The 15,942-nt window shown below is 40.8% G+C and overlaps 1 protein-coding gene across 1 annotated transcript; it reads right to left on the reverse strand.

The window, feature by feature from the left end:
• Positions 1 to 6,480: 6,480 nt before the first annotated feature.
• On the reverse strand, positions 6,481 to 9,335 carry LOC122926241 (olfactory receptor 1020-like). Its single transcript, XM_044277614.1, has 3 exons — positions 8,806 to 9,335; positions 8,420 to 8,613; positions 6,481 to 6,539 (listed from the first exon to the last, which is right to left on the reverse strand). Exons 1-3 carry the CDS (start codon positions 9,333 to 9,335, stop codon positions 6,481 to 6,483), a joined length of 783 nt encoding a protein of 260 aa, XP_044133549.1.
• Between the last annotated feature and the right edge of the window lie 6,607 nt (positions 9,336 to 15,942).

Consider the following 15,942-nt stretch of genomic DNA (forward strand, 5'->3'; position numbering starts at 1 on the left):
CAATTCAAACCAATCAGGGCTTAGTCTCTTCGTCAGGGGTTCCCAGTCATCATGGAATGGAAAGGAGGGCATCCTTAATATATTTAATAAATGTAATAATAAAATGTTTAATACATTTTCTAATAAAAATTACATTTTTCCTAACACAGGAGGAGGACATCCTGTGGTGCACGAAGATAGAGATGGGTCTTCGGATTCCCAGACAGACATCTCAGAAATGAACCGCGGCTTCCAAAAGCAGCTCCTGGAAATATCATGGAACGTCCCGATCATCCGTCATCTATTCGCCCCACTTTATTTTGGAAGTGTGTAGAACCCATGTGTGGAACCCCCACGCTGAAGATTGATCATGGAGACACCGAATTTTATAATATATTTGGAATAAATTTCATAATAAAATGTTTAATACATTTAATAATAACATTAAAAAAAATTCTTAGGAGAGAATCGGACAGTCTTCAGTTTATTCAATAACGTGGAGGATGTTGCAATGGAGAAAGCATTCCAAAAAAACTATTCCTCTACACCTGGAGCTGAATCATGTCAAGATTGATGCAAGTGTGGTATTGGCTGCTCATCCAGCAAGATACTTCTGGGGGAACCTGCCTGCCAAGCTTAAGCTACTTTCACACTAGCGGCAGGACGGATCAGACAGGCTGTTCATCCTGTCGGATCCGTCCTGACGCTATTTTGCCGTGTTGCCGGACTGCCGCTCCATCCCTATTGACTATAATGGGGACAGGGGCGGAGCTCCAGCGCAGCACAGCAGTGCACGGCGAGAGGCCGCCAGACTAAAAAGTCGGATATGCAGTACTTTTAGTCCAGCGGGCTTTCGCCGTACACTGCCGTACTGCACCGGAGCTCTGCCCCAGCCCCATTATAGTCAATGGGGACTGAGCGGCCGTCTGGCGGCACGGCAAAATAGCAGCAGGACGGATCCGACAGGGTGAACAGCCCGTCGGATCCATCCTGCCGCTAGTGTGAAAGTACCCTTAGGCCTCTACTAGCGACAGACAATGAAAAGAAGACAAAGCTTGTTCTTTTCTGTACATTGAATGAATAATTTTTGGGGCCTGCACTCCACTGGCCTGCAGTAAAATTGATATCTAATGACCGTCTAATGTACCTCCAGCCACATAATCACTTGATGTTTTCTAACCGGTGAATGCCTAATGTTTTGGGCCTGTACTCCTGTGGCTTAAAATAAAAGATTTCTAGGCTCCAGCAGGGCACATTTATGAGAGTTTCAATTTAGGACGCATAAAAATGGCCCCTGATTAAAATACATATTTTTTGTGGGAATTTTTGCCATTGATCCCCCTCTGGTATGTCACTGTCCATGTTGTGAGACGATTTGTGAACTTCTTGTAAGTATTTGGTGGCTACAAATATGAGCTGAAGGTTTTTCAGGTTCGCCTGCCATTAAAGTGAATGGTGCGCGCCGCGAACTTGCGGTTCGCGAACATTTGATCGCGTTCGCGCACCGTCCTGGCCGATGTTCATCCATCACTACTCAGAACCCCCAATTCAGCTCTGAGTTCCTGTCCAGCACACAATCATTATTGGAGTCCTCACCCTCCCTGCCACTTCTATCAGACTGTGGGAGATCATAGTGAGTTCTTTGGCCCCCCTCCTCTGTTCTACATTTGCCCAGACTGCCACTGTTGCTGCCCAACATCAATACTGTGGCTACGAGTGCCACCATTAGCACCACCAACACAGCTATGCCTGGGGTCTGCAGCCTTCTCCTCCATCTCCTCCTCAGGGAAGACCAAACAACAAGGGCTCTCACACAAATCATCGACAGGGAGACACTCTTGACTATCTGCCCCTTTTTAGGAAAAAGGAAGTTGCTCCACTAGGAAAGGGGAGAAAAGACAGAGTCCTCCACTAAAAGCCTTCTCTGGGGCTGCAAGCAGGAGCAGCAGGATGAACTTTGTAACCCCAGGCTCCACGGCACCATGTCAGACTTTGAAGTCACCTCCATGTCATTTTTCTGTGACTGAGAGCAGGAGTGAGCCATCCAATACACAATCTCATCCTCTTTCTCCTAAACAATAATGTTGCTCCTTCCTGGATCCTGCAGGGACTACAGTCTACTACTACTATAACTTCTGTATGGATAGCTGGTGCTGCTACTACTAGCATCCTGGCTCTGCACCAACCATTCTGTAGCCCTGATATTGTTGGGCCTCACAGATAATTTAGTGCGCTACCCTGTGTATTGACATAGTAATCATGTATATGCTGGTTTGAATATATTCAACAACCCTAAAAAAAGAATTGCACCATGTGTAAATAGAAATAATTGGAAATGGATTTAGGCCTAAATTTATTATCATTTACAGATAATGTTGTGCTCTACCCCGTGTATTTGTGTAGTAATCCCAATTGCAATTGCAACTGTGTGGAGACAGAAATAAATGGAAACTGATGATTGGGGCCTCCTGCTTGGTTTCTAGAAAGAGTATATGCAAATTACATATTTTAATTAGGTTGGCATGAGAAAAGATAAGCATTCTTTTCTGTTTTGGAAGAAAAGCTAATTTGAATATCTTTCCCAGAAAGCCAAAGGTAGCTTGCCTGACATTAAGAGAAAAGAGGGAATTTCTTATCTAATTCCAGAAGAATTAAATATGTGATTTGCGATATACTCTTCCTAGAAACAAAGAGTAGTGTTGGTTCGGCTCGAGCATCGCTATGCTCGGCACATGGCGGTACTCGGCCGAGTACCGCATGTGCTCGAGCGCCATGCTTGAGTCTTCACCCTTCACTCTTCAGTTTCGCGGCTGTTAAGTCGCCAATAAACGTGCAGGTAAGTACTGCCATCACTGTAATGCCAGTAGCCATGCTGGAAATTCACAGTTATTATTCTAAGAAAACTTTTCAAAGACCCAAAAGTCCTTTTAAGGACTACTGTGTGTGCATTTTAGAGCAGCAATATATTTTTCCCTGCGCTAAATTGATCAGTCTCAGGGACATCAGTGCTGAGGAAAGGACAGATAGGGCAGGGAGAGAAATTAGCTGTTTTTACTACCAAAAGCTTTCCAAAGACCACAAAGTCCTTTTAAGGACTACTGTGTGTGTGTTTGACATCAGCAAGATATTTTTCTTTAATTAACCTATTAGTGACATATATTGTACATCATCCGCAGACTGTGTCTTTTTGCGTGAATTCAAATAATCAGCGCCACATTTATTGTCTATAGAGTGCGTGTAATACACATCCGTGACATATACAGTACTCCATCCGAAAACAGTTTCTTTAGGATAAATTTAAAAAATCAGGGGCCAGCCCTCATCCACTGTCTCTGTAGTGTATGTGTGTAATACACATCCGTGACAAGCGAGGAGTGGGCATTGATGTCAGACCTCTGTGAGGTTTTAAAAAACTTTGATGAATCCACACAGATGGTTAGTGGAGATAACACTATTATCAGCGTAACCATCTCACTGCTGTGTCTAATCAAACGATCGCTGCTCACATTTAAGGACAGCGCTCTGAATGTGGCAGACGAGGAAATGGGGGAGGGCATTACACAGGGTGATAGCCAGACCACCCTCACTTCGTCTTCTCAGCGCAAATTGTACCATGAAGATGTGGGAGGAGGAGAATGAGGAGATGGAGACTCATCCTGATGTCGACATTGACGTCTTGCCTGTTGGTACTCTGGCACACATGGCTGCCTTTCCCGCAACCCTCGTGTTATACGCATTTTAAATAACATGGATTACTATGTGTTCACCTTTCTCGACCCCCGCTACAAAGAGAACTTCTCATCTCTCATTCCTGTGGTGGAGAGGACGAGTAAAACTGCGCAATACCAGAAGGTACTTGTTGAGAGATTGCTCACAACCCAGCCGCCAGAGTCCGTACATCTTTAGGCAATAGAGGAAGGGGAGACAAGGGGGACACACAGCAGTTCCAACAAAGGCAGGGCAAAACTCTCCAAGGCATGGGACACTTTCATGACATCCTGCCAGCAACCTCACCCTTAAGCGCGGCCTAGTGGTACAAGGAGGGAAAAGTTTTGGAAGATGGTGAAGGAATACATAGCAGACCGTGTCACCATCCTAAATGATCCTTAAGTGCCTTACAACTACTGGGTGTCCAAGCTGGACACGTGGCACGAACTTGCGCTCTACACCTTGGAGGTGCTGACCTGCCCTGCCGCCAGCATTTTGTCTGTGCGTGTGTTTAGTGCTGCTGGTGGTATTTTAACAGATAAGCGTATCCGCTTGTCCACTGGCAATGCTGACAGGTTGACTCAGATTAAAATGAACAAGGCCTGGATTTTCCCTGACTTCTCAACTCCACCAGAGGAGAGCTGAGCTGATGATAAACATAAAGGACATTTCAATCTATCATTTTTAATGTACTCAATCTACTGTAGTGTATTCCCATGCACTATTTCCACCACAAAAAAAGAGTATATGGTTGAATCTTGTTTTCTCCTCCTCCTCATCCAGATTCTATATAGTCCCTCCACTCTAATTTTTTTAATAGGGTCTGCTCAACTGCAGGCCCTCGCGTCAGCTGTACAGCATGCACTCGCATATAATGTTTTAGAGCGTCATTTCAACAGCATGCACTCGCATATAATGTTTTAGAGAGTCAGCTCGCCTGAAGGCACTCGCAAATAATGTTTTAGAGCGTCAGCTGAACAACATGCACTTGAAAATTATGTTTTAGAGCGTCAGCTGTACAGCATGCAGTCTCATATAATGTTTTAGAGCGTCATTTGAACAGAATGCACTCGCATATAATGTTTTAGAGCATCAGCTCACCTGCAGGCACTCGCATATAATGTTTTAAAGCGTCTGCTGAACAGCATGCACTCGCATATAATGTTTTACAGTGTCAGCTCACCTGCAGGCACTAGCATATCATGTTTTAGAGCATCAGCTCACCAGCAAGCCCTTCGCCCCTAATGTTTTAGAGGGTTACCTCAGCAGCAGACCATCGCCTCTCATGTTTTGGATGGTCAGATCAGCAATCCCTTGCTCCCAATTATTTTGAAGGTCACCAGCAGGCCACCAATAATAATTTTTCAAGGGTGTGTATGATGCCCTCCTTTATGTGTAACAAAAGGTGGACTGCAGGCCCTCGCATATAATGTTTTACAGGGTCAGCTCACCTGCAGAACCTCACATATAATGCTTTACAGGGTCAGATCACCTGCAGGCCCTCACCTAAAATCTTTTACAGGGTCAGCTCACCTTCTGATGAAGTATTGCCTGTTGGTACTCTGGCACACATGGCTGACTTCATGTTAGGCTGCCTTTCCCATGACCCACGCATTATACGCATTTTAGACAACACTATTTGTTCACCCTTCCCAACCCCTGCTACAAAGAGAACTTCTCATCTCTCATTTCTCTGGTGGAGAGGAGAAGCAAAACGGTGCTATACCAGAAGGTCCTTGTTGAAAAATTGCTCCAAAGTTGATAGGGCCGACATCCAAATGGATTGTCGCCGTTACGGGGATGTGCAATCGCCTAGAAGTTATCTAGAGTCAACAAAGAGGCAGCAGGCCCCAACTACAAGTCCAGTCTCAGTAGCCAAGAGTCTGTTCAACACAATCCTCTCCATGATGGCACACTGGGTGAACGTTGTGGATGCCGGGAACAAGTTGGCTGCTGGCACCAGACTTGTCCTCCAATAGATCCTCATTAAGATAACAGGGCCGCTCAGAAGTGCTGTACTGTTGTTTATCGTCACTACCTCCCCGAGTCAGGAGTTAGTAATTGCCGCTGCCTTCCTTGGATGCTTGAGCTTTAACAACTTGACCCACCCTCTCTGGGTGGTTCACAGTTAGGAAAAAAAAGGGACACGGCAACAACAGACAATCAGATTTCAGCCATTGACCTCCCTTGGATGTGATATACCTTTCTCAAGTCTGTAAAAGTGGCTAACAACACGGACAACATGGTTCCCAGCAGAGACCTGGGAGTCCAAGATGCATTCAGACATCGTCCCCATGCTGTTCACGATCCATTTGGGTGGTCTTTCTGTCACTTTCTGACCTTTTCCAATGGACAAGGCACCCTCCCCTCTTCAGAGCAGGGGGTGCCTGGTTGTCCCCTATTGTCTTTCATTATACTCGGGTGCTCGGCCGAGCACACGAATATAGCAATGTGTTCGGAACGAACACCCAAACACCCGAATACTTTGGTGCTCGATCATCACTAATAAAGACTTTAAAGAAAATCCATCATCAGATTTATGATGCCCTATATAAGTGAAATATAAACTGGTGTTGCAGATCCAGATAAAAAAAACAAAAACTTCGTATTAAACAGGGCATTTTCTCCTAATCATTTTTCAGCAGCTTCTTTCCAAGCTAAGTGCTGGAGTCCACTCAAAGTAGTGCACACAATCAAGTATCCTGAAATTTTGTGAGTTCCTGGCTCTACCTTTCCACTGCTGATTAATAGAGTTCTTTATTTACACATTATAGGAAGACAGCTGTCAGTCATCTATGGAAAGGTGGTGGCAGCCAGAAGCTCATGAATATCTGGATCCCTGAGCTCCTGCACTGTATTGAGTTGAATCCAGTCAAAAGTCACAAAACCCAATGCAGTGAAGAATATCATGGAGCATCTACAAAATGTTACCTCTGGGAAATGGGCCTGTAGCAAAAAAAATCTACACAAAAAGTTATAATGCACAAAGAATTATTTTCACAAGACTGACTTTTTGGTACAACATGCAACATTTTTTGAAGAGCACCTTTCATTTAATTATTTCTTATACTGTATATGAAACAGTTTAACATACAGTAGGTGCCACAATGGTAAGAAGACTGACACTATTCTGTCTTTTTCAATATCATACTTTGGTTTGAAATATACATAAAAAATTAGGCAAAGAACACAGATACTAACAATAAGTAAGTGCAGGTTGAAAATAGATTTTTGGTATAGTTGAAATGATCTTGATATAGGTGGCCATTATGAACATAAACAAGCCAATAATAACATGTCCACTTATAAAGAACACAGTGATTTTATCAAAAAAGGCTCTTGCCTTTTCTTTGTCTGTATGCTAAACTGCTTTAGAGATATCTGCATTTTATTCATAAGCAAATGTACAAGTTGGAGCCTGAGGGGCGGGGCCGAATCCTTGGAGAACTGCTTTGTAACACCCCCAGTGCTCTGCACACTCCCCCTCCCCTTGATTGACAGGGATAGACATCAGCATGCTGAGAGCAGAGCTATATCCTAGATCTGTGTCCTAGCATCTACATATCATATACACTATTTACTGTAGCTTTACCACATTGAGATCTGCTCAGGAAGCTAATATACATATTACTGCTTTATTCACAGGCACAATATGATTATAAAAAAACAATAATGTGTGTTGTTTTCTAAGAATAAAAAAAACAGCCTTTTCTATATGGGAAGGCTATAGCATAGTGGTAATTGTACAGCCTGGTATGTACAGATCCCAAATTCAAGACCCAGGACACATTTATACAATTTTTTTTCTCTCTCTCATTTAACCTGTAATAAAGGACTATGCTATAGCTTTAGTACATAGTGTATATAATATATTACTCAGGATAGCATCTTGTGACTTCAGTCTTAAGTCTCTATGAGTATTATATGAGGTAAGCATCAACACCACAACCTAAGATTTTAACAAGATGACAGAATGTGTCCTTTGATAAACCAAGGCCTCTCCGTTCAAAAATTCTGTCCATCTCAGTTTGGGACAAAAGAAGATAACGAGCCCATTGACAAACAGGAGGCATTCCATGTGGTCTAATTTCCCAAAAATTGTATGTTCCACAAAACTGTTGGCAATGTTGCTGACCTGAAGTATCAAAAATTGTTGTAACCGCATGCAGACTGCCTGTTTACTATATACATCTGGGTGGTCACATATTTCAAAGCAAGTACATTTCTGAGAATACATGTAGATGCAGAATTTGAAGCTGCATGGTAAACAGGCAGCTACAGGACTAAAAAGTCAGATACTGGTGAAAACTAGGTAGGTATGGTTTTACATATGAGGTTTTCTTTCTTATTACCCATATTTGCTTTCTATTCTATATCCTAACTTTTCACTTCCTTCTTTGTCCTTTATCAGCTTCTTCATCTCCTCGTTCTTTTTTTTTATGTGAATCTCTTTTTTTCCTATTCCCTGCTTCTTCTTTATTCATAATATTGTGTTTTCTGATTTGTTTCCTTTATTATACCTTATTCTTGTGCTTTTTTTTTTACACTATTCTGAAGCGCAAAAATGCAACTCAGGGAAGTCAAGTATGAAAATTGTCAGAGTATTCTGGAATAGTGTTTACACATTGACATGACTGTGGTAGCAGAGTGAGCTGCATTTACTAATATTTATGTTCTTTTTATCATATAAAATAAGAAAAAAAAAATTTTATCGAATTTATTTTCATGTTACATATCATTTTTCTAACAGCATATTTCACATCATTATTTCTTAAACTGTATATAAAGGGATTTAACAATGGTGCAATAATAGCATACATGAGTGATAAAAACTTATCCACATCTGTACCATAACTTGACTTGGGCCTCAGATACATTACACTACCGGATCCATAGAATATCGCTACTACTATGAGATGAGAGGTGCAGGTAGAGAAAGATTTCTTTATCCCTGCTGTAGAATGGTGCTTAACAATTGTCCAAATGATCTGCATATATGAAACCATTGTTAATAGAAAAGCACCTACAATTATACACGAGACAATTATAAAAGTAGCAATTTCATTAAACTGTGTGTCAGTACACGCCAAGGCCAATATAGGTGGAATGTCACAGTAGAAATGGTTGATTTTATTTGGTCCACAAAATGGTAAGTAAAAGGTAAGGGGTGTCTGTATTACGGCAACTGTCAAGCCAATGATCCACGAGCCCAAGATGAGCTTAAGACGAGTGTTTCTACTCATAATCATGTTATATAATAATGGTTGACATATGGCGTAATATCTGTCATAAGCCATGGCTGCCAACATATAACATTCTGTACTTGCTAGTAATAGGAAAAAGAACATCTGTAAGGCACAGCCACATAATGTGATGGTTTTATCATCGAATAGGATGTTTGCCAGCATTTTGGGTTTGATAGTTAAAATGTAACATATTTCCAAAAATGAGAAGTTAGCAAGAAAATAATACATGGGGGTATGAAGGTTTGTACTGAATCTATAGAGGATAATTAAAAACATATTTGCAAACAGAGATATAGTGAAGATACAAAGAAATAGAAGAAATAGGAAATACCTTAGTTCTGGAACATCAGAAAACCCTACAAGAATAAAGTCTGTTACTGTAGAATGATTTCTTCTACCCATGTCACTAATTAGTGACAAACTATGAGATATGTAACAGCTATATACGGAACATTATTCTGTAATTTTTCTATACATAGTTCCCTGTCAATCAAAAGACATCACTTCCTGCCTTGGTGACCACATAATCTAGTCTCTTAGCAGATCAACTGTGAGGGTCACAAAAATAATTCACATTCTGGGTGAGAATAGGATCCACATATGAAGATACCCATCCATGGGTGAGATAAGGATCCACCCAGGAAGCTAGAATGAGTTTTGGGAAATGTATCCTACTCCTGGACTAAGTTTGGAGGACACAAACTTGAACAAGAGGATGGAATGCAGATAAGTAGAAAAAAAATTGATAGTGTATAGACTAGGAGGTTTGTTACATTAGAAAAGGAAATTTGTGCCTTAGGTCGTAAGGATAGAATTAAAAATTATTTGAAGGATGACATATCTCATGGGTCCTCTATGTTGATGTCCTGATGATTGTAAAGACTCTTTGAATGAGGTAAATCCAGTTTGGCTTCCATTTGTAATGTGGTCAGGAGTTCACTCTGAGCAATATGGAGAACTGTCTTTGAGAGCTGATCCAGCTTTCTCTTCATGAGCAACCAAAACAAATAAATCAAAGAAGCAGTGAAAGTTTTTGTCAACATAGTAAATAGCTTGTTTTCCGTAAAACAGAAATATGTATCTCACTACTTATACCCTAATCAGTCGTTTTCTGTTCTGTCTCTCCACAAATTAGTGAAACTTTATAAATTGACATAAAGTTTGTCAAGAAATTCTAAATGTTTCCTAAAGCGGTAAAAACATACAAAAGAATAACAATTCTACTAAACTTAGAAAAATATATTAATAATCCTTTAGCAGTGACCAAGTTCTAACCTAACATGTATCAAAAGGTCCCTGTCTCGTATATGCTATACCTCTGCGCCTATACTGCCTCTGCACCTATACTGCCTGCCGACTTCCTGCCACATGCAGAGAACGGGAATAAAGGTACTGCTGTCTATGCATGGATGTGGCTCTCTCCGTGCATTTCAATAAGAGTTACTGAAACAGTCAAGCAAGTGTTCCAGTGGTTGCCTCAAATGGAAGGAAATGATTGGGGCCAGGGGCATAGCTATAGGGGGTGCAAAGGTAGCAGTCGCTACAGGGCCCAGGAGCTTGAGGGTGCCCAAAGACCCTCGTGCCACATAAGAAGACACCAGTATTATAGAAAGTGCATGCTGGTCAAGTTACACCTCTGGCTGGAGGAAAGGGGTTAGGTCAAGAATTTGGCATGGGGGGATGTCATTTCAATGTTTGACTCAGGCAGCACAAAGGTTATGTGCTTCCTTGCCCCTGGCCACAAAGCACTTAGGGAAGGGGGGGCCAAGCTTAACTCTTGCACAAGGGCCCATGAGCATTTAGCTACGCCCCCGATTGGGGCCACAATTCTGAAGACAGGTGCATGTCTCAGGATATGCCATGAATGACTATGATGAGAACACCCATTTAACCACCTCAGCCCCCCTAGCTTAAACCCCCTTAATGACCAGACCACTTTTTACAATTCTGCACTACACTACTTTCACGGTTTATTGGTCATACAACTTAACACCCAAATGAATTTTACCTCCTTTTCTTCTCACTAATAGAGCTTTCATTTGGTGGTATATCATTGCTGCTGACATTTTTACTTTTTTTGATATTAATAAAAATTGTCTGAAATTTTTGCAAAAAAATGACATTTTTAACTTTCTGTTGTAAAATTTTTAAAATAAAACTACATTTCTATATACAATTTTCTCTAAATGTATTGTTCTACATGTCTTTGATAAAATAAAATGCAAAAAGTGTATATTTATTGGTTTGGGCAAAAGTTATAGCGTTTACAAACTATGTACAAACTATAGTGCAAAAAAATTAATTTACGTACTTTGACTTTCTGAGCACCTGTCATGTTTCCTGAGGTTCTACAATGCCCAGACAGTAGAAACACCCCACAAATGACCCCATTTCGGAAAGTAGACACCCTAAGGTATTCGCTGATGGGCATAGTGAGTTCATGGAAGTTTTTATTTTTTGTCACAAGTTAGCGGAAAATGATTTTTTATTTTTTTTTACAACTTGTGACAAAAAATACAATTTTACATGAACTCACCATACCCCTCACGGAATACCTTGGGGTGTCTTCTTTCCAAAATGGGGTCACATGTGGGGTATTTATACTTCCCTTGCATTTTAGGGGGCTCTAAAGCGTGAGAAGTAGTTTGGAATCCAAATGCGTAAAAATGCCCTGTGAAATCCTAAAAGTACTCATTGGAATTTGGGCCCCTTTGCGCACCTAGGCTGCAAAAAAGTGTCACACATGTAGTATCGCCGTACTCAGAAGAAGTAGGGCAATGTGTTTTGGGGTGTATTTTTACATATACCCATGCTGGGTGAGAGAAATATCTCTGTAAAAGACAACTTTTCTCTTTTTTTTATACAAAGTTGTCATTTTACAAAGATATTTCTCTCACCCAGCATGGGTGTATGTAAAAATACACCCCAAAACACATTGCCCTACTTCTCCTGGGTACGGTGATACCACATGTGTGACCCTTTTTTGAAGCCTAGGTGCACAAAGGGGCCCAAATTCCAATGAGTATCTTTAGGATTTCACAGGGCATTTTTTACGCATTTTGATTTCAAACTAGTTCTCACGCATTAGGGCCCCTAAAATGCCAGGGCAGTATAAATACCTCACAAGTGGCCCCATTTTGGAAAAAAGACACCCAAAGGTATTCCGTGAAGGGCATGTCGAGTCCCTAGAATTTTATTTTTTTGCACAAGTTAGCAGAAAATTATTTTTACTTTTTTCCTTACAAAGTCTCATATTCCACTAATTTGTGACAAAAAATAAAATTTTACATGAACTTGCCATGCCCCTCACGGAATACCTTGGGGTGTCTTCTTTCCAAAATGGGGTCACATGTGGGGTATTTATACTGCCCTGGCATTTTAGGGTCCCTAAAGCGTGAGAAGAAGTCTGGAATCCAAATGTCTAAAAATGCCCTCCTAAAAGGTACTCATTGGAATTTGGGCCCCTTTGCACACCTAGGCTGCATAAAAGTATCACATATGTGGTATCGCCGTACTCAGGAGAAGTAGGGCAATGTGTTTTGGGGTGTATTTTTACATATACCCATAATGTGTGTGAGAAATATCTCTGTAAATGACAACTTTTTGCATTTTTTTATACAAAGTTGTCAATTTACTGAGATATTTCTCTCACCCAGCATGGGTATATGTAAAAATACACCCCAAACCACATTGCCCTACTTCTCCTGAGTACAGCGATACCAAATGTATGACACTTTTTTGCAGCCAAGATGCGCAAAGGGGCCCAAATTCCAATGAGTACCTTTAGGATTTCACAGGGTATTTTTACGCATTTGGATTCCATGAGGGGTATGGTGAGCTCATGTAAGATTTTATTTTTTGTCACAAGTTAGTGGAATATGAGAATTTGTAAGAAAAAACAAAAAAATATATATTTCCGCTAACTTGTGCCAAAAAAAATCTTCTATGAACTCGCCATGCCCCTCAAAAGTGATCTTTATAGCGCCGCAGCGATTTTACAGTGTTTTTGCAGTGATCAGAAAAAAAAATTCTGTCACTGCTGTGGGGCGGACTTAACACAAGTGTGCACACAAGATCAGGTCTGATCGGGCGAACACTGCGTTTTTTGTAGAGCCTATAGAACATGTCCTATTCTTGTCCGCAATTGCGGACAGGAAAAGGCATTTTCTATATAGTTCTGGCAATGGGCGGATCCGCAAAATGGGGAAAGCACATTGCCGGTGTCCGTGTTTTCTGTGGATCCATGGATCCGCAAAACACATACGGACGTCTGAATGGAGCCTTACAGAGGGGCGAACGATAGGGGGGGGGGTGATCAGGGAGTCTATATGGGGTGATCAAGGGTTAATAAGGGGTTAATAAGTGACAGGGGGTGTGTAGTGAAGTGTGGTGATTGGTGCTTCTTACAAAGCTGCCTGTGTCCTCTGGTGGTCGATCCAAGCAAAAGGGACCACCAGAGGACCAGGTAGCAGGTATATTAGACGCTGTTAATCAACTTCTCAGTTTAGCGTTGCTGTGAACGCACGCACTCGTTCACGCGAAATCTCGCCTCTCGCGAGATGATGCACCGATGCGCCTAGGAGGAATAATCCGGCCGTCCGCAGGATGCATCCCTGTGTTAGGCGGTCGGGAGGAGGTTAAAGGGCAATTTTTTACCCATGAAATTGGCTGAAGGTTGGTCCCGTGTTCATATGCCCAGGCCTGTTCACTTTTACACTGCCTGGCCCTGCATTATTTCGCACAGATAACTGAAACTCACATACAGTACTCATTGTTTACTACCTGGTACAGTACTCATTGTTTACTACCTCTCTGAGTGGAGAAGGGTATTTCTTAGTATGATAGTTAGTTATAGAATTGGAATAACATTATGGCAGTTATATTATTCTTTTGATTGCCCAAGATAAAGTTGCCACCAGAACAGCACTGGTTAGTGTAATGTGTGATGCCCTAGTTGAGTAACTATAAGGGGTCTCTCTCTCTTTCTCTCTCTCTCTCTCTGTCTTGCTCTGATGGCTGCGATGGTCTGAGTAAAAAATCGAAACAAAGGAGGAGTTAAGGAGCCAATAGTGACTTAAAAAACATATCTATAAAAAAGTCACCAATTTTTGTAAAAAAAACTACATTATAGGCTGCTAAACTGTGCTACAAAATTTGGATGGTGATGTCTTTTTAACACCTTAACTACCGCTGCATATGAGAGGTTTGCGCTCCCTCACCTCATCCATCGGTCCCCGCGCTGCTGTGGCGGGGACTCGATGGTTGCCATGGCAGCCCCGAGCCATTCCAAGACTTGGGGCCTGTACGGAGGGCTGGGTCTACTAGGCAACTGTTAGCGTCTTACAGTGTAAGACACTAACAGTTCAATACAGCACAATACAGAAGTATCGAGTTGCATTGAAACAGGGATCAGACCCTGTAATGTTGAAGTCCCAAAGTGGGACAAATAATAAAGTGAAAAAAAAAGTTAATAAAATTAAAGTTTTAAAAAAATAAATAAAAGTTTCAAGTAAAAAAAAATAAAGCGTCCTTTTCCAAAAATAAAGTAAAAAAAATTGTAAAAGATAGGAAAAAGACATATTAGGTATCATCGCGTCCGTATCGACCAGCTCTATAAATATATCACATGACCTAACCCCTCAGATGAACACCGTAAAAAAATAAAAATAAAAACTGTGCTAAATAAACAATTTTTTTGTCACCTTACATCACAAAAAGTACAAAAAAATGAGACCCTATCTAAGATAGTCGCCTAAAAACTGAAAAAACTATGGCTTTCAGACTATGGAGACACTAAAACATGATTTTTTTGCTTTGTTTCGAAAATGAAATCATTGTGTAAAACTTACATAAAAATTGTATACATATTAGGTATCGCCGCATCTGTGACAACCTGCTCTATAAAAATACCACATGATTTAACCTGTCAGTTGAATGTTGTAAATAACAAAAAATAAAAAAATGGTACCAAAACTGCTATTTCTTGTTACCTTGACTCGCAAAAGGTGTAATATAGAGCAACCAAAAATCATATGTACCCTAAACTCGTACTAACAAAACTTCCACCCTATCCCGTAGTTTCTAAAATGGGGTCACTTTTGGGGCTTCAAATGGGGCTTCAAATGGGACATGGTGTAAAAAAAAACAGTCTATCAAAATCTGCCTTCCAAAATCCGTATGGCATTCCTTTACTTCTGTGCCCTGCCGTGTGCCTGTACAGCAGTTTCTGTAAACTACAGAATTAGGGCCATAAATATTGCGTTTTGTAACTGGAAAAAAATTATTAAAATGGAAAATCTGCCAAAAAAGTGAAATTTTGAAATTGTATCTCTAGTTTCCATTAATTCTTGTGGAACACCTAAAGGGTAAATGAAATTTGTAAAAATCTGTTTTGAATACCTTGAGAGGTGTAGTTTCTTAGATGGGGGTCACTTTTTTGGAGTTTCTACTCTAGGGCTGCATCAGGGGGGCTTCAAATGGGACATGGTGTAAAAAAAAAACTGTCTAGCTAAATCTGCCATCCAAAAACCGTATGGCGCTCCTTTCCTTCTGCGCCCTGCCGTGTGCCCATACAGCAGTTCACAACCACATATGGGGTGTTTCTGTAAACTACAGAATCAGGGCCATAAATATTAAGTTTTGTTTGGCTGTTAACCCCATGCTTTGTAACTGGAAAAAAATATTAAAATGGAAAATCTGCCAAAAAAGTGAAATTTTTAAATTGTATCTATTTTTCATAAATTCTTGTGGAACACCTAAAGTGTTACGATGTTTGTAAAATCAGTTTTGAATACCTTGAAGGGTGTAGTTTCTAGAATGGGGTGGTTTCTATTATGCAAACTTCACAAAATGACTTCAAACTTCCTTAAAAAAAGTTGGTTTTTGAACATTTCTGAGAAATTTCAAGATTTACTTCTAAACTTCTAAGCCTTGTAACGTCCCCCAAAAATAGAATAGCATTCCCAAAATGATCCAAACATGAAGTAGACATATGGGAAATGCAAAGTAA

The sequence above is a fragment of the Bufo gargarizans genome, chromosome 2 (genome assembly GCF_014858855.1).
Source record: "Bufo gargarizans isolate SCDJY-AF-19 chromosome 2, ASM1485885v1, whole genome shotgun sequence".
Classification (NCBI taxonomy): Eukaryota; Metazoa; Chordata; class Amphibia; order Anura; family Bufonidae; genus Bufo; species Bufo gargarizans.

Excerpts from the sequence above, each read along its gene's own strand:
- LOC122926241 (XM_044277614.1), bottom strand. The coding sequence starts at position 9,335 with ATGGGTAGAAGAAATCATTCTACAGTAACAGACTTTATTCTTGTAGGG. Across the intron at positions 8,614-8,805 it reads CCAAATAAAATCAACCATTT|CACCTCTCATCTCATAGTAG; the intron begins CTACTGTGACAT and ends TTTCTCTACCTG. Across the intron at positions 6,540-8,419 it reads TGCTGTTAGAAAAATGATAT|TGCAGGAGCTCAGGGATCCA; the intron begins GTAACATGAAAA and ends AACTCAATACAG.